General features: G+C 41.3%; 2 protein-coding genes and 2 non-coding genes across 6 annotated transcripts in view; 1 reads left to right on the top strand and 3 right to left on the bottom strand.

The window, feature by feature from the left end:
* Window positions 1-799: 799 nt before the first annotated feature.
* EEF1B2 (eukaryotic translation elongation factor 1 beta 2) lies at window positions 800-3,821 on the bottom strand. The gene is made up of 6 exons (XM_004033097.4): window positions 3,681-3,821; window positions 3,029-3,151; window positions 2,267-2,393; window positions 1,634-1,700; window positions 1,121-1,246; window positions 800-999 (listed from the first exon to the last, which is right to left on the bottom strand). Exons 1-6 carry the CDS (start codon window positions 3,758-3,760, stop codon window positions 845-847), a joined length of 678 nt encoding a protein of 225 aa, XP_004033145.2. The 5' UTR covers window positions 3,761-3,821; the 3' UTR covers window positions 800-844.
* LOC115933861 (small nucleolar RNA SNORA41) lies at window positions 1,376-1,507 on the bottom strand. The gene has a single exon (XR_004069707.1). It is a non-coding gene; the product is annotated as a small nucleolar RNA SNORA41 (small nucleolar RNA).
* On the bottom strand, window positions 1,781-1,860 carry LOC115933859 (small nucleolar RNA SNORD51). The gene has a single exon (XR_004069705.2). It is a non-coding gene; the product is annotated as a small nucleolar RNA SNORD51 (small nucleolar RNA).
* A 401-nt stretch (window positions 3,822-4,222) lies between the features above and the next one.
* NDUFS1 (NADH:ubiquinone oxidoreductase core subunit S1) overlaps window positions 4,223-22,207 on the top strand; it is a 35,548-nt gene continuing 17,563 nt past the window's right edge. Inside the window, exons 1-12 of one of the 3 annotated variants that reach the window (XM_019021613.3) lie at window positions 4,223-4,399; window positions 10,078-10,142; window positions 11,118-11,209; window positions 13,718-13,825; window positions 14,548-14,624; window positions 15,807-15,888; window positions 15,980-16,110; window positions 16,551-16,736; window positions 18,606-18,740; window positions 19,500-19,614; window positions 20,803-20,948; window positions 21,565-21,693. In XM_019021613.3, the coding sequence (XP_018877158.1) occupies window positions 10,082-10,142; window positions 11,118-11,209; window positions 13,718-13,825; window positions 14,548-14,624; window positions 15,807-15,888; window positions 15,980-16,110; window positions 16,551-16,736; window positions 18,606-18,740; window positions 19,500-19,614; window positions 20,803-20,948; window positions 21,565-21,693 (1,262 nt within the window). In that variant the 5' untranslated portion in view covers window positions 4,223-4,399; window positions 10,078-10,081. 3 annotated transcript variants of the gene reach the window in all.

The following is a 22,207-nucleotide window of genomic DNA, read 5'->3' as shown; positions in this document are numbered from 1 at the left end:
ATCCAAGTAAAATATTCCACCTCTACAACCCAGCACCTATGAATCTTCACAGCAAAGTCAAGTTTTTCTGGGAAGCCTGGGAACCAGTTACCTATATAATCCCCCTCCCAGGACAGTGCTACTCCAAATCACATTCCCAACACTTAAAAGATGGTTTCTTTACATCATGAGTCATTATTTTAAATTTGTAACCTGTTAAGTAGTTGTAATTCATGCCAAATTCTGGGAAGCCCTCCCTCCTCTGAGTTAGGTGTCTTCTAGTAGCGTCACACATCTCACATCTTCAAGTTCCCAGTGCGAAGATGCTAGGTTACAACAAATCACATCATCAGGCACTGCTAAGGACATCACAAGTAGGTAAAGTTGTACTACAATTTTTTTTCTTTTGACAGGACCTTGCTCTGGCACCCAGGCTGGAGTGTAGTCGCACAACCTTGGCTCACTGCAGTTTCAACCTCCTGGACTCAAGAAATCCTCCCACCTCAGTCTCCCAAATAGCTGGGAATACAGGGGTGCACTACCATGTCCAGCTAATTTTTATATTTTTTGTAGAGACAGGATCTCTCCCCATTGCCCAGGCTGGTATCAGCCTCCTGGTCTCGATCCACCCACTTCAGCCTCCCAAACTGCTGGGATTACAGGCATGAACCACCACACCTGGCCTGCACTGCAATTTTCTAACAACAATGCCAAACCAAATTTGTGGTATTTAGGAATCACATATTCATTTAATTCCTTCCCTCAAAATGAAAGGAATATATACACCACCCTTCTATGTAACATACTCAAGAGCCAAAGGTAATCTTTCAATCTTTTATTTAAATGCCATGATCCAGGATGGATTTTAGATCTTGTTGAAAGCAGCCACATCCATGGACTGCACATAGTCCTCAAAAGCAGTGATCTGCTCCTCCAGCATATCTGTTCCAACTTTATCATCTTCAACTACACACTGTATTTGAAGTTTCTTAATTCCGTATCCCACTGGAACTAGTTTAGCTAAAAAGAGCATTAAGAAAAATCCTAGTTAGAAAAGTCTGGTAGAGAAAGGTTGAAACTGTATGCAAATTCCAGATGTTAGTTTCAAAAAAAAAAAAAAAAAGGCAAAGCCTAAACTCACATGAGCCCCAGACTAAGCCGTCTGCTTGAATGCTTCTGACGCACTCCTCTAATTTCGCCATATCTGTCTCATCATCCCAAGGTTTCACATCTAGTAAGATGGAAGACTTGGCAACAAGTGCAGGTTCTAAAAACAATAAACAGCATTATTCAAATAATGAATTGTATTTTTTTCACCCTACTCCAAGACACAAACAAATCCATCTCAATTTGTTTTGAGACTATCTCCTTAGCCAAACAAAACTACAGATACATCTTGTGTCTGTCACACATATATACCCACTTTCTGTTTTGCTAAGAAAGAGGTGTTTGTGTTAACAGTTTCTTTCCCACAGAGGAATGCCACAACTGCTACCATAAGAACAGCTGCAGACCAGTAGCTGTGGAAGAACCTGTACAGGAGGTTTTAAAATATTGACCTATTCAAGGAATGTGGAGGAAATTACTTCAAGGTCAAGATTTGAAAAAGATTACTTACATTAACATGAAATGAAGTTAAAAACAAATGACCTACTTTTGGCTTTCTTTGATTCATATTGTGCAAGACGTTCTTCCCTTAGCCTCTTTGCTTCTTCACTTTCCTGTAAAGAAAAAAAATTAATCCACTTCAGAAAGCCGGTTGTTCCTCTGCTTAAAGCTAGTGGGGTCATCACAAAAAAGACTGCCTTAATCAGAAAAAAGCAAATCCATCACGAACTCAGCCGAAAGATGGTGATTTGATTTTATTCATCATGCAACCAGTCAGAATTTGAAAAAGGCATATAAATTAAAGCCAGGATTCAAATCCAGGCAATTTGGCTTAATCACATTGATACAATTGCTGATCGATGTATTCTTTTTTTTTTTTTTTTGAGACGGAGTCTCGCTCTGTCGCCCAGGCTGGATGCAGTAGCACGATCTTGGCTCACTGCAACCTCCGCTTCCTAGGTTCAAGCAATTCTCTGCCTTAGCCCCCTGAGTAGCTGGGATTACAGATGCCTGCCACATTTTTTTGTATTTTTAGTACAGACAGGGTTTCACCATCTTGGCCAGGCTGGTCTTCAACTCCTGACCTCGTGATCCACCCGCCTCAGCCTCCCAACATGCTGGGATTACAGGCATGAGCCACTGCGCCTGGCCGATATGTTCTTTATAGAAGACGCCATACCTCCTCATCATCAGATCCAAAGAGGTCAATGTCATCATCATCTTTACTATCTGTAGCTCCACTTCCTGTAGTGTCTTCCACATCAGCAGGACCATACTTGCCCAAAGCTTTCTTCACTCCTGGCAGGCTTGAAAAACATTTAAATTCAACCACTATTGAGCTAGTATAACATCCTTTTCCAGAAAACACAAAATAACTTGTTTTAATCACTACTTATCACTAGATCCCTTTTGCAATCATAATTTACCCTTTCACATGCGCCCAGGTAAACACTGTCATATGTTCAACTCCTCACCCGACAAGCATTAGTACCATGTGAGACATTATTTTCAATACTCACTATGATTTACTCTTTCAGTATGAACATTTCTGTTTGAGATTTCATTAAGTATGCTCAGTTCCATTCTTAGTGAACTGGAGTCCACTTCCCCAAACTTCCACCCTTGTTGGCAGTTTCAGAAGAATGGCCAAGGACTGAATGAATGAGCCACCCTCTCACCCCAGAGGTGGGCCCCCCAGGTCAAGGTCGAGGCACATTGGCAGGGCAGTGTGGGGAAAAGTTGAATTGCTGCTGTCCATGTTCTACCTGTTCTGTGAAAAAATGGAGGGCTTCAGTCTCTTGGCCTTCTAAGGTTACAGAAAAATTAAGCTTACAATATCCCAACAAAACTAAAGTAGCCTGGGTCCAGTTTTGTCATGTGAACATCCTGATAAACTTCGAGAGCAGTCTTATTCTTCAGCTCGATACAAAGATTATTTTACCTGGCCTTTTCCTTTTCGTAAGACTTGATGTGATTATACCAACGTAGGGCATGATACAAGTCGGCAGGCGGTGGGCTGGACACGGCTTCAAATACTGCCACATCTGCTTGTGATGGCACATACCTGCCAATGACACAGAAACATTCACACACACCTTTGAAAAAGAAACGCCAGCGAATAAATAATAAATGCTGTATGCATCACATTAATTAGTGGGCACTAACCCCAGTAGGGTTGCTTTAATGCTTTTCTTTTCTTATTAGCTCCTTCAAATCAAACCGTATGTTTGGGTCACCGCGCTATCCTGAGAAATGTCTGCCACTTAGTAGACCTCAAGTACTGCAATGTCTAGCGTTGCTCTATCTACAGCTTAACATGTATTAACTGGGCAGCGATGCGGAAACACCTGGCTGAATTAAGTGTAAATAAAGCACATTTTAACCTTTCTTTGCTCGTGAACCGCTCCCCGGAGGCCGGGCTCGCCCCACACGAGGGCCTTGGGAGACGGCAACGGGGCGCTTTCCCTTCCCTCTCGAAAGGGCCCCAGGGCCCGGCCTCCCTCCCTCCTGCGGCAGCCGACACGCTGCGCCACGTGGCCCCGGCCCCGGGCGGAGAAACCTCCCCGCCACCCCGACTCAGCCCGTCCGCTCACCCCTCGATGTAGCTCTTGTCCGCCAGGTAATCGTTGAGCACCTGGAGGCCGGCAGGGCTTTTCAGGTCTCCGAAACCCATGGTGTCGGCTGTATCCGAGAGCTGGGGAGCAGCAGAAAGAGAGCGCGCAAGTTGTGGGCGCCCCACGCTGAAGAGAGGAAAAAGGGCCCAAAGAGACCGGAAAATTCCTTATATAGAGACGGAGGCGTTTCCCTCCACCGCGCCGGACCGAAGGTTAAAGGTCAAAGTATGTTAGCATTCCCACTTCTCCACGTACGAATTGGGGGCCCTGAATTAAATGGCCCACAAATTGTCCATGGACCTTTCGTTGCGTTTGGAAGTAAATTAATAAAATAGGCATGTCTTAAGTTCGTACCTCCACGCCTCCCGAAGATGACGAGAACGACCCCTAGAAGCGCCGGAGATGACCGAAGACGCCCGGCCTCGAGGCTGGGGCCACTTCCGGCGGAACTGCGGGTCCAAGTTGTCCTTCCCGCCTCCGGGCTGGGCCGACCTCAGCTCCGCCCTCTGGTCGGCGGACGGAAATTGCCGACAAACTTGTCGAATGCAAGGATTCTAGTCCCTCCGGGCTTTCCGTTCTCCAGGCCCGGCTGACAGAGTTAGCCGAGGCCGCCATATTGAGTAAGCGACCCGGCCTCCGAGGGGGTCGTCGTGGTCCAGACAGTTTAGCAGAACAGCCTCCGCGGCTCCGGGGAGAAGGTGAGTTCTTGTATGGATGGGAAGGGTGAGGTGCGTCGGCCAGAGGCTTATTTATTGACGGGACTGTTTCCTTTGGCCCACGCGACGTAGTCTTCTCTTGTCCTTGACTGGGCGCCGCCTCCCGCCCCGCCGCCTTGGAAGCCCCTGAGAGCAGGCAGATGGGGGGCTTTTAGCCACGGTCTCTGGTCTGATGAAGCAGAAAAGAAGATGAGGATCAGGGGGTCCTCGGGAACGCTGGCCCGAATGTAGGCTTGCAGGCGACCTTCCCTCTGCAGGGAAAATTCAGGACATTTCCCTCTCAGAGGAGGAGGCCGTTTTATTCCCTGGGAGAGGACCAGTGTCCGATGACTCAGGCCTTAAGACTGAGCCTTTCCCCCCAGATTTTTACACGCCTGGTACAGTGCATGATTGTTTGGTCGCTGTTGTGTTAGCAATGGCTCACGCCTCTGTTTGTTGTCCTTGTTTGTTTTGTCCATTGACCACGTTGGACAGCATTTTTTTATTCCTTTAACTAACGGGAAATTGAGAAAAACGACTTTTGAAAAGATAGCCCAGGGTTGCATTGCAAATAACAAAACGTTGTTTACAGGTTATTGGGATCTAATGCTTGAACTGTAAGGTCTTGGATCAGACACAACTCTGTTCACACACGAATTGACGGTATAGAAGTGTAACGTTAACTGTTTTTGATGAATAAACAAGTTATTTTTGTTTTGCGGAATATTCTTGTTTTCACCGACTTAAGGCTGCCAGAGCACCTGCACTATTTAAATCCGGGAAAGTGGTCTCTACAAATTAACGACCAGAAATTAGAGATTCAGTTCACTTAACCGTTATTGAACATTTACTACGAGCCAGAAATGAGTCCGTAAAGAAGAATAAAATGGATGATATGCTGGGGGAATCGTCAGGAAATGTTAGATAGGCTGGTCAATGAAACTGAGAAAAGGCTTTTAAGCCAAGATTTGAAGGATAAGGAGGGGCCAGGGAAGAGCATTTCAGTCTGAGGTCACAGCCGGTGGCAAGAGGGGAGAGGCTGTGTGGGAACAGTGTGGAAGCTTGCTGACCTGTTAAGCTATTGAAGGCCGGAGGCGGTGGCTCACTCCTGTAATCCCACCACTTTGGGAGGCCGAGGCGGGCGGGTCACAAGGCCACGAGATCGAGACCATCTTGGCTAACACGGTGAAACCCCGTCTCTACTAAAAATACAAAAAATTAGCCAGGCGTGGTGGCAGGCGCCTGTAGTCCCAGCTACTTGGGAGGCTGAGGCAGGAGGATGGCGTGAACCTGGGTGGCGGGGCTTGCAGTGAGCCGAGATCGCGCCTCTGCACTCCAGCCTGGGCGACAGAGCGAGACTCTGTCTCAAAAAAAAAAAAAAAAAAAAAAAGAAGCTATTGAAATACTCCAGGCAAGGAGTGATGGTGGATTGGGATAGGGTGGTACCTTGGAAGGCAAGAAGTAAATGGATGGATCCATGTTGGAGAACGTGGAATAGTATAGTCCCTATATGGAAAAGTATCCAGTCTAGTTTAAGAAATGATTAGTCGTTAACATTTTCCATCCAAAGAGATAATTATTTCTATTGCTACTTGGCATATCAATGTTCAAAGCACATATCGAAGTGTTGCAAATCTGTATTTCTTACGTTGGGCTATGCTTTGTTACTGGATGTCAACAGTCTAGTTCTAGTTGATTTCCTATCCAAAGTGAGTACTATTTTTATATCGCATTGGAGATAAAAAAGTATTAAAGTTTTAAAATTGTATGAAATACTGATTGTTGATTTCAAATCTGTCAGTGCTCTAATGGAGTAAGTTTAGGTTTACATTTATGCCATCAGTAGTTTTTAATAGGACAGATGCTACTCTAGTTCTAGAACTTGGTGATAAGACTGTTTGGTGGTTATTTTCATAAGGGTCCTGTGCTAGGTCTTCAAAAACGGGAAATGTCCAAATTCCTTGTCCTCAAGGAGCTTACAGTCTGGTAGGTACTAAAATTGATTGCTAACCTACAGTTTAGTAAGTAAAACAAAAATATCTACACAGTGTGTACTGGTACTAAAGAAAAAGAGCTCAAAGAAAGAGTGCTTTAAAACTGGTTGTCTGCCAGGCTCAGTGACTCACGTCTGTAATCCCAACACGTTGGGAGGTCGTCGCGGGTGGATCACTGAGGTCAGGAGTTTGAGACCAGCCTGGCCAACATGGCGAAACCCTTTCTCTACTGAAAATACAAAAATTAGCCGGGCGTGATGGCAGGTGCCTGTAATCCCAGCTACTTGGGAGGCAAGAGAATTGCTTGAACTTGGGAGGCGGAGGTTGCAGTGAGTCAAGATCACACCATTGCACTACAACCTGGGCGACAAGAGTGAGACTCTGTCTCAAAACACACACACATACTGATTGTCAGTGGCCAGTATTGCCTAAGTTGAATTCAGCTTTAGCTGGCATTTGTTGAGCCCCTACTAATAGCTCATTGTCTAGGAAGTATTGTTTTCCTCCTGCTCTATAAGAACCAGAAACTCATTTACCAAATATCACTCACTAGCAGGAAACAGATTGGATGTTTGCAAATTCAGTATCACATATTCTTAATTAATGAAATTTATGAATGAAATTTCCTGTTGTACATCATCTATGATAAGTATGCAGAATTTTGTGCTTAAAACCTATGTATATGTACTATTATTCAATAATACTGTTACAACTATTGAAACTTTAATGTTGAAATTTTTTAATACGTTCTAATCACATAATTTGCTTTTTTTCTTTTTTTTTGAGACAGGGTCTTATTCTGTCACCCAGGCTGGAGTGCAGTGGCATGATTGTAGCTCACTGTAACCTCGAACACCTGGGCTCAAGCCATGCTCCCAGGTCAGCCTCCTGAGAAGCTGGGACCACAGGTGCATGCCACCACACCCAGCTAATTTTTTTTTTTTTTTGGGTAGAGATGGGATCATGCTGTGTTGCCCAGGCTGGCCTCTAACTGTTAGACCCAAGCCATCTTCCTGTGATGGCCTCCCAAAGTGTTGAGACTACAGGCGTGAGCCACCTCTCCTGTCCAATTTGCATTTTTTTTTTTTTTTTTTTTTTTGAGACGGAGTGTTGCTCTGTCACCCAGGCTGGAGTGCAGTGGCGTGATCTCAGCTCACTGCAAGCTCCGCCTCCCGGGTTCACGCCATTCTCCTGCCTCAGCCTCCCCAGTAGCTGGGACTACAGGCGCCTGCCACCACGCCCGGCTATTTTTTTGTATTTTTAGTAGAGAAGGGGTTTCACCATGTTGGCCAGGATGGTTTCGATCTCTTGACCTCGTGATCCACCTGCCTCAGCCTCCCAAAGTGCTGGGATTACAGGCATTTTTAATACCTTTAAAAGTTCCAAATGATTTTGGATGCTCAACCTATATGATCAAGTGAATAGAAGGAAAGTTCAGTGCTTAGCCTATGTGATCAGGTGAGTAGGAAAAAAAAAAAAACTCAAAAAGTTTAGAAGTTTTGGTGACTTGGCCGGGCGTGGTGGCTCACGCCTGTAATCCTAGCACTTTGGGAGGCCAAGGCAGGTGGATCACCTGAGGTCCGGAGTTTGAGACCAGCCTGGCCAACATGGCGAAACCCCATCTCTACTAAAAAATAAAAAAATTGGCCAGGCGTATTGGCTCACACCTGTAATCCCAGCACTTTGGGAGGCCAAGGCAGGTGGATCACCTGAGGTCAGGACTTCAGGACCAGCTTGGCCAACGTGGCGAAACCCTGTCTCTACTAAAAATACAAAAATTTGCCGGGCATGGTGTTGGGCGCCTGTAATCCCAACTACTCGGGAGGCTGAGAATTGCTTGAACCTGGGAGGTGGAGGTTGCAGTGAGCCGAGATCTTGCCACTGCACTCCTGGGTGACAGTGAGACTGGGTGACAGCAAGACCCCCGCCTCAAAAATAAATAAATAGGCTGGGCACAGTGGCTCACTCCTGTAATCCCAGCACTTTGGGAGGCTGAGCTGACTGGATCATGAGGTCAGGAGATGGAGACCATCGTGGCTAACACGATGAAACCCCGTCTCTACTAAAAATACAAAAAATTAGCCTGGCATGGTGGTACACACCTGTCCCGGCTACTCAGGAAGCCAAGGCAGGAGAATCGCTTGAACCTGGGAGGCGGAAGTTGCAGTGAGCTGAGATCGCGCCACGGCACTCCAGCCTGGGCAACAGAGCGGGACTCTGTCTCAATAAATAAATAAAATAAATAAATAATAAAAATACAAAAATTAGCCTGGCATGGTTGTGCATGCCTGTAGTCTCAGCTACTCTGGAGGCTGAGGCAGGAGAATCGCTTGAACCCAGGAGGCAGAGGTTGCAGTGAGCCGAGATCGTGCCACTGCACTCCAGCCTGGGCAACAGAGTAAGACTCTATCTCAAAAAAAAAAAAAAAAAAAAAAAAGGGCCAGGCACGGTGGCTCACGCCTTAACCCCAACACTTTGGGAGGTCAAGGTGGGTGGATCATGAAGTCAGGAGGTCGAGACCAGCCTGGCCAATATGGTGATGGTGAAACCCTGTCTCTACTAAAGATACAAAAAATTAGTCGGGTGTGGTGGCGGGTGCCTGTAATCCCAGCTATTCAGGAGGCTGAGGCAGGAGAATTGCTTTAATCCGGGCGGTGGAGGTTGCGGTGAGCCGAGATTGCACCAGTGCACTCCAGTCTGGGTGATAGGGCGAGACTCCATCTCAAAAACAAACAAACAAACAAAAACAAATAAAAAGAAGTTTTGGTAACTTTTCTGTTTTGTGTGTCTTTAAGTCATGGTGTTTATATAATCGACACCCATTTATTTCAGTAATTCAGTAAGCCTTTTAGAGCAGTGTCTCAACTTCAGCACTGTTGACACTTTGGATAATTATCTTTATTGTGGGGGACTGTCCTGTACATTGTAGAATAGCCAGCACCTTGTCCTCTACCCACTAGATGTCAGTAACTCCCCCTTGTTTGTGACAACAGTGTGTTCAGACATTGCTAAATATTCCCTGGGGAGCAAAATTGTCCTCAGTTGAGAGCCATTGTTTAAGAGCTTACTCTGTGCCAGCCTGGTGGATAGGTACTGAAGATAGAAAAATTCAAGGAATTAATGCAGTGAGGGCAGAATGGGCTTATAAACACAGAATTGGAAATCTGTAAGATAAGTGTACCAGAAAATAGCAATCAAGACACCTCAAAGGCTTGGGCTGGTGAGCTATCTCAGAATATCTCAGGAGCATTTAGTAGACAGCTATGCTTAGAACATGAAATGATAGAATGGGTATTGGTAGGAAATAAAAGCAGAAAAGACAACTTTATTTTACATAACCATTAATGATAAGCTCACTGTTAGTCTTGCAGTTTATTTTACTGTGTGGTAGTGCTTTAAGTTTGATCCTTTCTATGTCATTTTTTTTTAAATGGCAAAACTGCTTTCTGCATAGAATTAGAAAGTCCAAATGTATACAATAGCTGCTGCTGCTTAGCTCTTTGACATTGTACAAGTCAGTATCTCTGAGACTGAGAATTCTCGTCTACAGACTAAGTGAAAATATCAGAACCTATGAGTGTTCAATGACATAATGTGTGTGAAATAATTTAAAGCCATAAAACATTACCAAACAGTTGGTGATTGTTTTTTTCCCTACAATAATATAATTCTTTGTTTTATTTTTAGCAATATGTTAAGGATACCTGTAAGAAAGGCCTTAGTAGGCCTTTCTAAGTCTCCTAAAGGATGTGGTGAGTATTTTCTTAAATTTGCATTCGTGGATATTAGACCTTATTTTTGTAAATTTATAAGTCTATGGCATAGTTTATCAAAGACCCTAAACCCATAATTTTTTAAAATAGAAATAGAAACAGGCCGGGTGTGGTGGCTTATGCCTGTAATCCTAGCACTTTGAGAGGCTGAGGCAGGTGGATTGCTTGAAGCCAGGAATTCAAAACCAGCCTGGCCATCATAGTGAAACCCCATCACTACTAAAAATATAAAAATCAGCTGGGCATGGTGGTGCACACCTGTAATCCCAGCTACACAGGAGGCTGAGGCACAAGAATCGCTTAAACCCAGGAGGTGGAGGTTGCATAGAGCCAAGATTGTGCCACTGCACTCCAGCCTGGGAGACAGATCGAGACTCCTCTTGGAAAAAAAAAAAAAAAAAAAGAAGAAACAAATGATCTAAGTTGAATAATTTTCAAAATATAATTTTACTTTAAACAGTTTATAGGAATTATCATGGAATAGAAAGTATTAGGAACTACACACATCAATGCCAAAATGGAAAAATCACATTCTGTTTTTGAAAAGTGATCTTCCCATGAACATATTTTCAGTGACATTAACAGTTTCAGTTTAAAGTTGGGTATGGTGGCTCACTCCTGTAATCCCAGCACTTTGGGAGGCTGAGGCAGGAGAATCGCTTGAACCGGGGAGGTAGAGGTTGTAGTGAGCCAAGATGGTGCCACTGCACTCCAGCCTGGGTGACAGAGCAAGACTCCCTCTCAAAAAAAAAAAAAAAAAAGAAGAAGAAAGAAGTTTCAGTTTAAACTGCTCTACTATCAAAAGTAGACAACCATAAGTTTGCATCCAGAGCAATACAGAGGAATAATGAGGAATGAAAAATTTTAGGTTTGTAGTTAGAGTCAATTCATCCATTATCATCTGCTATAATAAACTGTTAATCTGTTTTTCACTTCAATATCTTTGATGGTCAGTTCGAACAACTGCCACAGCAGCAAGCAACTTGATTGAAGTATTTGTTGATGGTCAGTCTGTCATGGTGGAACCGGGAACGACCGTCCTCCAAGTAGGCATACATTCTAACTATTTTGTGTGTGTGTTCTGATTTTTTTAAAAGTACTAATTTATTTCCTTTATACTGATTATTAGTAAATAATTCTTTAAAATAACTATACATAGCAAAGTTATATTAAAATTATTTCATTTTAAATCTTGGCACTTCACAGTGAGCTATCATATATTTGTTTGTGGCATTTTTAGTGAATTATGGTAGTTCTTTTGTTTCACTTTTCATTCCAAATGAATACCCATTAAGAAATTTGAAGTCCGAGCGCAGTGGCTCATGCCTGTAATCCCAGCACTTTGGGAGGCCGAGGCAGGCGGATCATTCAGGAGTTCTAGACCAGCCTGGCCAGCACAGTGAAACCCCTTCTCTACTAAAAATACAAAAAATTAGCTGCGCATCGTGGCGCGCACCTGTAATCCCAGCTACTCGAGAGGCTGAGGCAGGAGAATTGCTTGAACCCAGGAGGCGGAGGTTGCAGTGAGCCGAGATTGTGCCACTGCACTCCAGCCTGGGCAACAGAGCAAGACTCTGTCTCAAAAAAAAAAAGAAAAGAAATTTGAAGTAACTTAAATTAGTTACTATAGGTAAGTTTGTGAAAAAATAACCTTCATTTGTTGTGGGCCTGCTTAATGCTTTTCATTTTCATATAACCTTTCTGTGGTTAGTAATATTCATAGGAATATATCCTACAAAGCAGGTAAATGGAGGGTAGCATGTGCTTACATTCATGCTCTAAATATTTCTTCATATTCCTCCAGAAATAATAAATTGGTCATAGAGAAGTCGTGCTTTACAAACTCCATTTGTAAGTTGTCACAGATCTAAATGTTCTTTGTTCATTTCAGCAGTCATTTCTAGACTATCTGCCAGTCACAGACAGGAAAGCACAAAATATGATATAAATGTGTGTTCAAGGTACAGTGAAAAGTTGTGGCAGGGATAGGAGGTAGTAGAAAGAGGTATTGGGTGCCTCAGGTCATCCCTGAGGAGGTGTTAAAGGATGAACAGGTGTGTTCATATTGTGAACAAGAAGGACATGCTTGCATTTCCTATGGAAAAAGTTAAGGCAGATAGCTTGTCATGTTTTGAAAGCTTCAAATAGTTTAATATTGATGAAACATAAGGTATAAGTAGAAGATGAGATCACAGGAAATCAAGTTATTGAGGAAGGGAAGGTCCAGTCATGAAATACAGTATCTGCTATGCAGAAGAGCTTATATTTTGATCCATCAGGAGTTTTGTTGCCTATTTAAGCAGGGTGACAGCGACTGTAGAGGATGATCATTTGGAGAATAGCAAGACTGGAATAAGAGACAAGGAAAAAGCATTTTGTATTATTGGGACAGGATACTATGAAAGCCCTAAAATAGATAGTGGCAATGGGAATGAAAACAAGAGAGTAGATTCAAGGGAGAATGAAATGTAGACAGGCCTTCAGGAATGATGAAGACCCGAGGGATTTTTTCCCCGTCGTACAGAACTTCCCAATATTGCTTTAACAGTGAGAAAAAAAACACACAAAAGAAGTTTCAGGAGAGCCACAAATAGTTCTTTAGAATTCAAAGAGACCAGAGGAATTCTTGTGGTTTTCTGCATTTGTTAGGTTATTTTGGAGTGTATAGAGGGGAGAGAAATCATTTGAATTTAAGCTGTCTGTGGAACATACACATGCAAATGCCTGTAAATCTGAAGCTTGGAGAAGTGGAGGTCTAACATGGCTGCAGATTAAGGTTTGGACATAATCAGCATAAGGAATGTCAGCTAGGATGAAGGCTGGGACACTATCTGTCTTGTTCACTACTATACCTGCATCCTGCACAAAGGAAAGACTCAACACATTTTTGCTAACTAAATAGTTTAAACACTGGAAATTGATGAGATTGCTTTAGAATGAAGGCTGAGGATGAGGAACTAACTCTAGAGGAAATTTGAACATGTTTATAGACTAAAAGGAGGAAGAAATTGCAGAGTAGGGTAGGTGATAATTGGCAGAGCAGGGATAATCCCCCTTACTGGGCCAACAGAAACTGGGAAAACCTTCAGCCACAGTGGGAGGTGAGTCCTGGGTAGGATATAGGAGCCAAAGACAGATAGCCAGCTAGATAATGTGTAGTGAAATCTCTAATCCAAAGGAGGGGAGCGAGACAAAGAAGAAGTCCAGGTATGAAACCACTGGGGACATTGTGGACAATGGTTCAGAATGGATGTGGGAAGTCAAGTCTTCAGCACAGTGGAAGGATACTTTATCCAGTTTCTTCCACATAAGGTGAAGTCATGCCAAGGATCCTGAAATCCTCTGAGGCAGCTTCAGAGGAGACAGGGGTTAGAATCAAAGGCAAAGAAAGGGACTGAAATAAGAATGAATTAAGATAGATAGATAGATAGATAGATAGATAGAAGTAATAAGATGCTGTATGTGTGTGTTTCAGCAATAACAGCAGTGAAGTCAGGTTATTCTAATCCTTTTTTTTTTTTTTTTTTTTTTTTTTTTTTTTTTTTTACTTCTAGGCTTGTGAGAAGGTTGGCATGCAGATCCCTCGATTCTGTTATCATGAAAGGTTGTCTGTTGCTGGAAACTGCAGGATGTGCCTTGTTGAAATTGAGAAAGCCCCTAAGGTACTTGATACCTAAAATTCTACACCATGCTGTAGAAGGTAGAAAACTTTAAATCTTGCAGCAAACTTTATTTAGAATCAATATCGTAGTGGAGAACCTAGCCCTCTTTACTTCTATCTATAAATTTAATTCTTTTGTACAATTGATTCTCTTCATTTCAAAACTGGAAACACATAGATGGAAGTGCTTTACAAACACATGTGTCATATAATTGTAACATATCTAGAAATTAAAGGTGATTTATAGTTGTCAGTATTTCCAAATGGCTGTATAATATATAACCAGGATGTAGAGTTGCCAAGTAGCACATTAAAAGTGCTGACGCCCTGCCATTTTTAGTAGAGAAAAGGGTTGCAGGGAAGAAGTTCACTTTCAGTAGTTTAATTTCATTTTGGTGTATGCAATTTTTTTATTCAATAGTGCCTGCTAATCAAAGCAGTTATTTGGTGTTCTGTTTCAGAGCAGAATAAAAAATTCATTGACTGTTAGAATAAACCTAAAAACCAGGATGTTTTATTTCTGAGATAAATGCAAAGTACTAGATCATCGTATTATGAATATGAAAACTTAACAAAATTCAGTTTTAAAAAATACCCTATTCTTTGCCTGTTATCAAATGTATAATTTAGTGTTTTTATATAATTTAACATTTTTATATATTGAGTTGCTTGTAATCACAAATAAATACAAATACACATTTTTTTTTTTCATTGAAATCCCAGGTTGTAGCTGCTTGTGCCATGCCAGTAATGAAGGGTTGGAATATCCTAACAAACTCAGAAAAATCCAAAAAAGCCAGGTACTTTATTGTTATTCAGCGTAGTACCCTTTCATAAAGCAGAAAATTGCACATTTTGGTATTTAGACCTTCCCATAGATTAAGAATTTAATATCAAACTCTGAAGAAGTTGGTGTGCTCAGCTTCTAGGAGCAATAGAAGTGAGTACTACATAGTAGAGAAGGTCAAGTCAGGAGTTTATGGTATTGAGCTTTAGGATCAGCATTAAAAATCCTTCTTTAGTAACTTGCTCAACTTGTGATGAAGGGTGAATCTGGACTTACTAAGCTACTACTATACTATACTGGGATTGATTGTGTTTGTTTTTGTTTGAATTAATGTGAATATTTTCTGAGGACCATTCAGCAACTTTTGATCATTCGGTATTGTTAAAAGTTACAATTTTCTTTATTTTTTGTAACAAGGTCTCACTATGTTGTCCAGGCTGGTCTTGAACTCCTGGCCTCAGGTGATCATCCTGCCTCAGCCTCCCTCCCATAGTTCTGGGATTACAGACGTGAACCACCAAACCTGACCAAAAATCATAATTTTCTATGTTCTTTAATGATACTTTATTCTAGGCTCCTCTAAGCATTTTCCAGATTGTGTGTTTAATACTACCAGAATGATACTTGGGAGGATCACTTGAGCCCAGGAGCTTGAGGCCAGCCTGGGCAACATAGCAAGACCCCGTCTCTTAAAAAAAAATTACCACAATGATAGATAATTGGCATTTCTGATATTAAATGTAAAATTACTATTAATTGTATAAAAAAATATACATCTATGAAGGTTGTTTAAATGGCCTATAGGTGGGCCTGGCACAGTGGCTCGCGCCTGTAATTCTAGCACTTTGGGATGCCAGGGCGGGAGGATCACTTGAGGTCAGGAGTTCGAGACCAGCCTGACCAACATGATGAAACCCTGCCTCTACTAAAAATACAAAAATTAGCCAGGTGTGGTGGTGGGCATCTGTAATCCTAGATACTCGGGAGGCTGAGGCAAGAGAATCGCTTGAACCTGAGAGGTGGAGGCAGGAGGCTGCAGTGAGCCAAGATTGTGCCACTGCATTCCAGCCTGAGCAACAGAGCGAGACACCATCTCAAAAAAAAAATAAAGTCTATAGGTCATTTTGAGTGCCAGCAGTTAATGTCAGTGTGTGTGTATTTGAGAGTCATTTTATATGTTACAATTTTCATACAGGGAAGGTGTGATGGAGTTCTTATTAGCAAATCACCCATTGGACTGTCCTATTTGTGACCAGGGAGGTGAATGTGATCTGCAGGTATGTAGTAGAATTCTGTCAATCTTTTTGGTTGTCTCAGATTTTAATTTTATTAGCAGCATGAGATTGACTCTTTCATAATCTACTTAAGGACCAGTCCATGATGTTTGGAAATGATAGGAGCCGATTTTTAGAGGGGAAGCGTGCTGTGGAAGACAAGAACATTGGGCCATTGGTAAAGACCATCATGACAAGATGTATACAGTGTACTCGCTGCATCAGGTAACTTTTTTTCCTTTTTTTTCTATTATAGAATGTAATTGTATACTTAATAGTCAATTTGATGAATAATAACATTGGAAAGAATGGCTACTTTTTTTGGGTGGGAGAAGAGGGATGCTGTTTCTGATATATGAATAAAATAAGTTCACTTTCATTTAGTACCAACTTCAGGTGGATTTAAAAATTAAAATCTATAAGCATTTGCTTTCACTCATAACTTGATGAGTTGTACACATATGATTTGTACAAGTTTCTGCCTGTGTGTTACACCTCAATTAAATGTAAACATTTCATTATTTTTTATTCTAGGACTGTGCTCACCTTTAAAAATATACTCATTTCTTTTTAGTGTTTGGAAAATCATCTCTTTGTGATCATGAATAAGAAAGGAAATAATTTTGCTGGACTTGACCATTGATGACACATTTTTTGTCTTGTAGGTTTGCAAGTGAGATTGCAGGAGTAGATGATTTGGGAACAACAGGCAGAGGAAATGATATGCAAGTTGGCACATACATTGAAAAGATGTTCATGTCTGAACTGTCTGGGAATATCATTGATATCTGCCCTGTAGGTGCCCTAACCTCTAAGCCCTATGCCTTTACTGCCCGGCCTTGGGAAACAAGGTATCTTTTATTTTATGACAATTTGTTTTTTTGTCCTTAATTTATTACTATTCAAAAAAATATTAAGGTTCATTTTCTTCCTGGGTTTCAGTTGTTTTGGTCTGTTGACTTTGTTTATGTAAAACCCTTTAAATAGAAGGTAAGTAGTTAGAATGGATTGAACCTGTGCAAATTAACTGTAGTTTTCTTGGAAATTAATTCTAAAGTACTCAACCACAAAATTATTTTTTTCATGTGTTCTTCCAAGGAGTTTAATAGTGTTGACATTTTAAATGTATAGTCTCCCATGTTGTTGTTTAAGTTTTCAACTATGAGGAATGTCATTTAACCAGTTTCTGCTAATAGACATTTAGCTTGTATATTTCTTTATGATTACAAATCTGTAAAAAATATTGCTGTTTACAGATTTCCGTGTATATCTCTCATTCTCCTGATTAAACCGAGAAATGGAGTAGATAGATGCAAGAGGTGTGACTATTTTTAAGGTTCTTAAAACATAACAAATTATCATCCAATTTTAAACTTTATACTTTTCAACTTGGGATTTGGCTTTTTGTTTCTGTATAATTTCTGTGTCCTTACTGAGAATCTCTACTTGCTGATTCGTGGTTGTCATACATCCCCTTCAATTTTTAAATATGATTTTCTTTGGTTCTTTCAACATATTTTAATATTCTTGGTTTTATTTTTAAGTGAGGCTTCTTAGGAGTTCCCCTGTGTCTGCATAGTTTAGTAGTCAGGTATAATTGTACTTCAAACACCTTGACCTAATAAGAGTTATGTTCTTTGCCAATGGATCTGTTTGTGGATGGAGGAGCATATTCAAAGTTCAGGCTGTTTTCAAGTTTGGCCAGCTATTACTTTGCACTAGGCCCTTTGGGTCTCAGAGTTATCCAGGAGTTTATGAATAGGTTGAGCTTTCTCTGGTTTCACCTGCACATGTAGTAGCCTCTGCTAGGAATGCTTGCCGCAATTACCACTACAAACTTAGGCTAGTAAAATCTTGGCTATCCTCAGCTACGATGACCTCCAAAGTATCACCTCCACAAACAAGTTTGCCTAGTGCTCCAAATTAAGTGAGTTGTCTCCATCTGTACCAAAGAAGTTCTCATCTTCACAGCCTACCCCGGCCTCGAAGAAATTCCATTTTGAGGAGGTGGAGAGGAGCATAAGAGGAGCACTGAGCCCAGCCACCAGTTTTTCAGTGCATAAAAGCTTCGCACATTGTATGTGTTTAGATTTCTAAACTGCTGAAATGGTGGGTTTTGTCATTTTTGGCCAGCTTTACTTTTGCTTTTCAGTGGGAAGGTTTTTTGAGCTCCTTAATCTCCCATAGACAGAAATCCTGCCCCTCTTGTTGAATCGTCCCAGATTTGGCTAGTTGGAGCCCCTTCAAACTAGCTTCTGTGTCAGATAATAGTTTTAAAGCCTCCCTTACTGTGCCAGGAATTTATGTGTTCAAATGTGGGTGTGCCGGGAGCAGTGGCTCACACCTATAATCCCAGCTTTTAGGAGGCCAAGGTGGGAGGATTGCTTGAAACCAGGAGTTCAAGACCAGCCTGGTCAACTCAATGAGACACTGGCTCTACAAAAAATTTTTAAAATGTGGTGAGAGGATAGTTTGAGCCCAGGAGTTCTAGGCTGCAGTGAATTATGATCATGCCACTCTAGCCTGGGCAACAGAGTGAGACCCCATGGCAAAAAAAAAGGTGGGGGGTTCTTTTATTTAATTGCAGTTCCTCTAAGCTTCATTTTTTAAAGTAATTCAGAAAGGGAATTAATTGTAAAAAAATTTTTTTGGTAAACCAGGTAACAGAAACTTTCTTTATTCCCAAAAGCACCATAGTAAACACCGTATGTGTTTCTCAGAAAGACAGAATCCATTGATGTAATGGATGCGGTTGGAAGTAATATTGTGGTTAGCACAAGAACTGGAGAAGTGATGAGGATTTTGCCACGTATGCATGAGGACATCAATGAAGAGTGGATCTCTGATAAAACCAGGTATATGCTATATTGTTTTCCTTAACTTTTACAGTTTATTTAAAGGAAATTTTATTATAATTTTAAAGAATTATCTTTTATATTTGCAAATTAGTTACTGAATATAGACTACTGGAATCTGAGTTGCTTATATAATGTGATAATACTGACTTTAACAGTCCTAGGTCAATCCCTGGATATTGTATTTACTTTGAGAAAGATATTTTTTCCTCCCACATGGAGAAATTCAAGTAGATTGATACATTCTCAACTTATTTCAGTTTGTTCATTAGAGAAAAGAAGCTAGGCTGGGCGCAGTGACTCACACCTGTAATCCCAGCACTTTGGAAGGCCGAGGTGGGATGATTGCTTGAAAAGGAAGCTAAATAGAAGAGTTTGCACAATATAATTTTGATAAAATATTTAGAGATACTCATGTTTTGTAAATAAAAATGATTTGCCTTTTTTAGCTGTCAGATTTTTTTGTGTTGTAATTTTAAGATTGTTCAGTTAGCTGAAAGTATAAGAAATCAAACTTTTTTTTGTATGATTTAAGGGAAGAAATCAAACTTTCAGATGGTATTTTAGTTTTAGGTGAAGTTCATAAAATCTATTAGTTCATCTCTAAAAATATCTGGAATAATTACTTGTATCTAGGTGTTTAGATATTTGACACTTTAACCAGTACTGTATTTAAATAACATTTCTTGTTGATTTAACTTGAAAATTATAGTTACTTCTTTAGCAAGATTCCACAATGGTGTAATTTCTGTTTTCTAGATTTGCCTATGATGGGCTAAAACGTCAAAGACTTACCGAGCCAATGGTCAGAAATGAAAAAGGGCTTTTAACCTATACTTCTTGGGAGGATGCGCTCTCTCGTGTAGCTGGAATGGTAAAATTGGAAATAAATAGTGTTAAATAGTGTTTGTGATTATCAAGAAACATCTTTGCCATGAAGAGGGGGGATGTATATTTCTTCCCTTTTTTACTTTTATCAAGATTATGATTTAATCTCCTTCCATTTTACAGACATCTACTGAGGGCATATGCTAGATATTATGCTAGATTAAGGGATATAAAGACCACAGACACATCATTCGTGCATCCTACAATCTTGTAGTAGAGAAAGTTGCACAATTCAGCAATTATTATATGCAGCTATGAGTAATTATATAAGGAGTAATATGAGTGAGAGCACGTAGGAGGAATGCCTAACTAGGATAGGCATATCAAGATGCCTTCCTTGGAGGTTGCAGTGAGCCGAGATCGCACCACTGCACTCCAGTCTGGGTGACACAGCGAGACTCCATCTCAAAAAAAAAAAAGCTGCCTTCCTACAGAAGGTGATTCTTAAAGAAGAATCTGAGAATGAATATGAGCTTGCCAGAGTACAAGTGGAGGGAATAGTTTTCTTGTTAGAGAAAGACAACATAAAGCACTAGAGGGAAAGGCAGATACTTCAGAGGAGGTCGCATTTAAGGTAACTATAGTTCCACTTCATTCTCCAGACCTCATTTTGAAGTGCCTTTGTTCCTAAATATAAAACAGCTTCTTTCTAAGCTGATGTTATTAGCTGTGGCCACACATAACACCTCTGCAGCTTTTCACTTTTAGATTAATTAATAATTGTTGTACAACTTTTTTTGTGTTTTTGAGATGGAGTTTTGCTGTTGTCGCCCAGGCTGGAGTGCGGTGGCGTGATCTCGATCTCGGGTCACTGCAGCCTCTGCCTCCTTGGTTCAAGCAGTTCTCCTGCCTCAGCCTCCTGAGCAGCTGGGGATACAGGCGTATGCCACCATGCCCAGCTGATTTTTGTATTATTAGTAGAGATGGGATTTCACCATGTTGGCTAGGCTGGTCTTAAAGTCCTGACTGCAGGTGATCCGCCCACTTCAGCCTCCCAAAGTACTGGGATTACAGGCATGAGCCACTGTGCCTGGGCATGTTGTAAAACTTTTAATCAGAAGTCTGTTAACTTTTTTTGTACTTGAAAACAAGTACTGTTTTATTTTCTGAACATTTCATTGTGGTCTTTGCTGCGTGTAGGTTTCTTGGTGATGCCCTTTTCATCTGTTTCTAGTTGCAGAGTTTTCAAGGCAAAGATGTGGCAGCAATTGCAGGTGGCTTGGTGGATGCTGAAGCCCTAGTAGCTCTCAAAGATTTGCTTAATAGAGTGGACTCTGACACCTTATGCACTGAAGAGGTCTTCCCCACTGCAGGAGCTGGGTGAGAAATATGAAGCTAGGATCTAGGCTTTCCTTTCTTTTTTTAGTTACAAGTTATGTATAAAATGTGACAACCTGGATTCTCCAACATATCCCCCAGTTTATTTTCATATATAGACCAAGATCAAACCAGAAGTTGTAGGAAATAGAGGAATCCACTTATCACTAAGTATCTCAGGCACAGTGGCTCACGCCTGTAATCCCAGCACTCTGGGAAGCCAAGGCAGGCAGATCGCCTGAGTACAGGAGTTCGAGACCAGCCTGGCCAACATGGTGAAACCCCGTCTCTACTAAAAATACAAAAAAATTAGCCGGACGTGGTGGTGTGCGCCTGTAATTCCAGCTACTTGGGAGGCTGAGGCAGGAGAATTGCTTGAACCTGGGAGGTGGAGGTTGCAGTGAGCCAGGATCACGCCACTGCATTCCAGCGTGGGTGACAGAGTGAGACTCTATCTGAGAAAAAAAATAAGTATCTGAAATGTTCATTTAATTTAGAAATACTTCATAAAATTTTTTGTTTGAGAAGGCAATGGGTTTGATGATAGGAGAATATTTCATGGATTCTCTGTATGTCTTAATTTTAAAGTAAATTTGCATTTTATATATTGTATTTCTAGCACAGATTTGCGTTCCAATTATCTTCTTAATACTACAATTGCTGGTGTGGAAGAGGCAGATGTTGTTCTTCTGGTTGGTACAAATCCACGTTTTGAGGCACCACTGTTTAATGCTAGAATTCGAAAGAGGTTGGTAATAGTACTTATTCAAGGCTTAAAAATATTTATGTAATTTTTTTGTTTTATATGTGAAAAATGACATCTTCCTAATAGTGTTAGTGGTAATGAAACTCCAAAAGATAACTGGAAGACAATTTTTTTTTTTTTTTTTTTTTTTGGTGGGACGGAGTCTCACTCTGTCACCCAGGCTGGAGTGCAGTGGCAGGATCTCGGCTCTGCAAGCTCCGCCTCGAGATGGGGTTTCACCATGTTAGCCAGGATGGTCTCGATTTCCTGACCTCGTGATCCGCCCGCCTCAGCCTCCCAAAGTGCTGGGATTTCAGGTGTGAGCCACTGCACCGAGCCTTTTTTTTTTTTTTTAATTTTTTAGATTTTAAAAAATTTATTTTTATTTTTATTTTTTATTTTTTTGTCTTTGAGACAGTGTCTCGCTCTGTCACCCAGGCTGGATTGCAGTGGTGCGATCTCGGCTCACTTCAAGCTCCACCTCCCGGGTTCATGCCATTCTGCCTCAGCCTCCCGA

Source organism: Gorilla gorilla, chromosome 11 (assembly GCF_029281585.2).
Source record: "Gorilla gorilla gorilla isolate KB3781 chromosome 11, NHGRI_mGorGor1-v2.1_pri, whole genome shotgun sequence".
Lineage (NCBI taxonomy): Eukaryota > Metazoa > Chordata > Mammalia > Primates > Hominidae > Gorilla > Gorilla gorilla.
The sequence above is the reverse complement of the archived record's forward strand: the minus strand, read 5'-3'. Positions and strand labels throughout refer to the sequence as shown.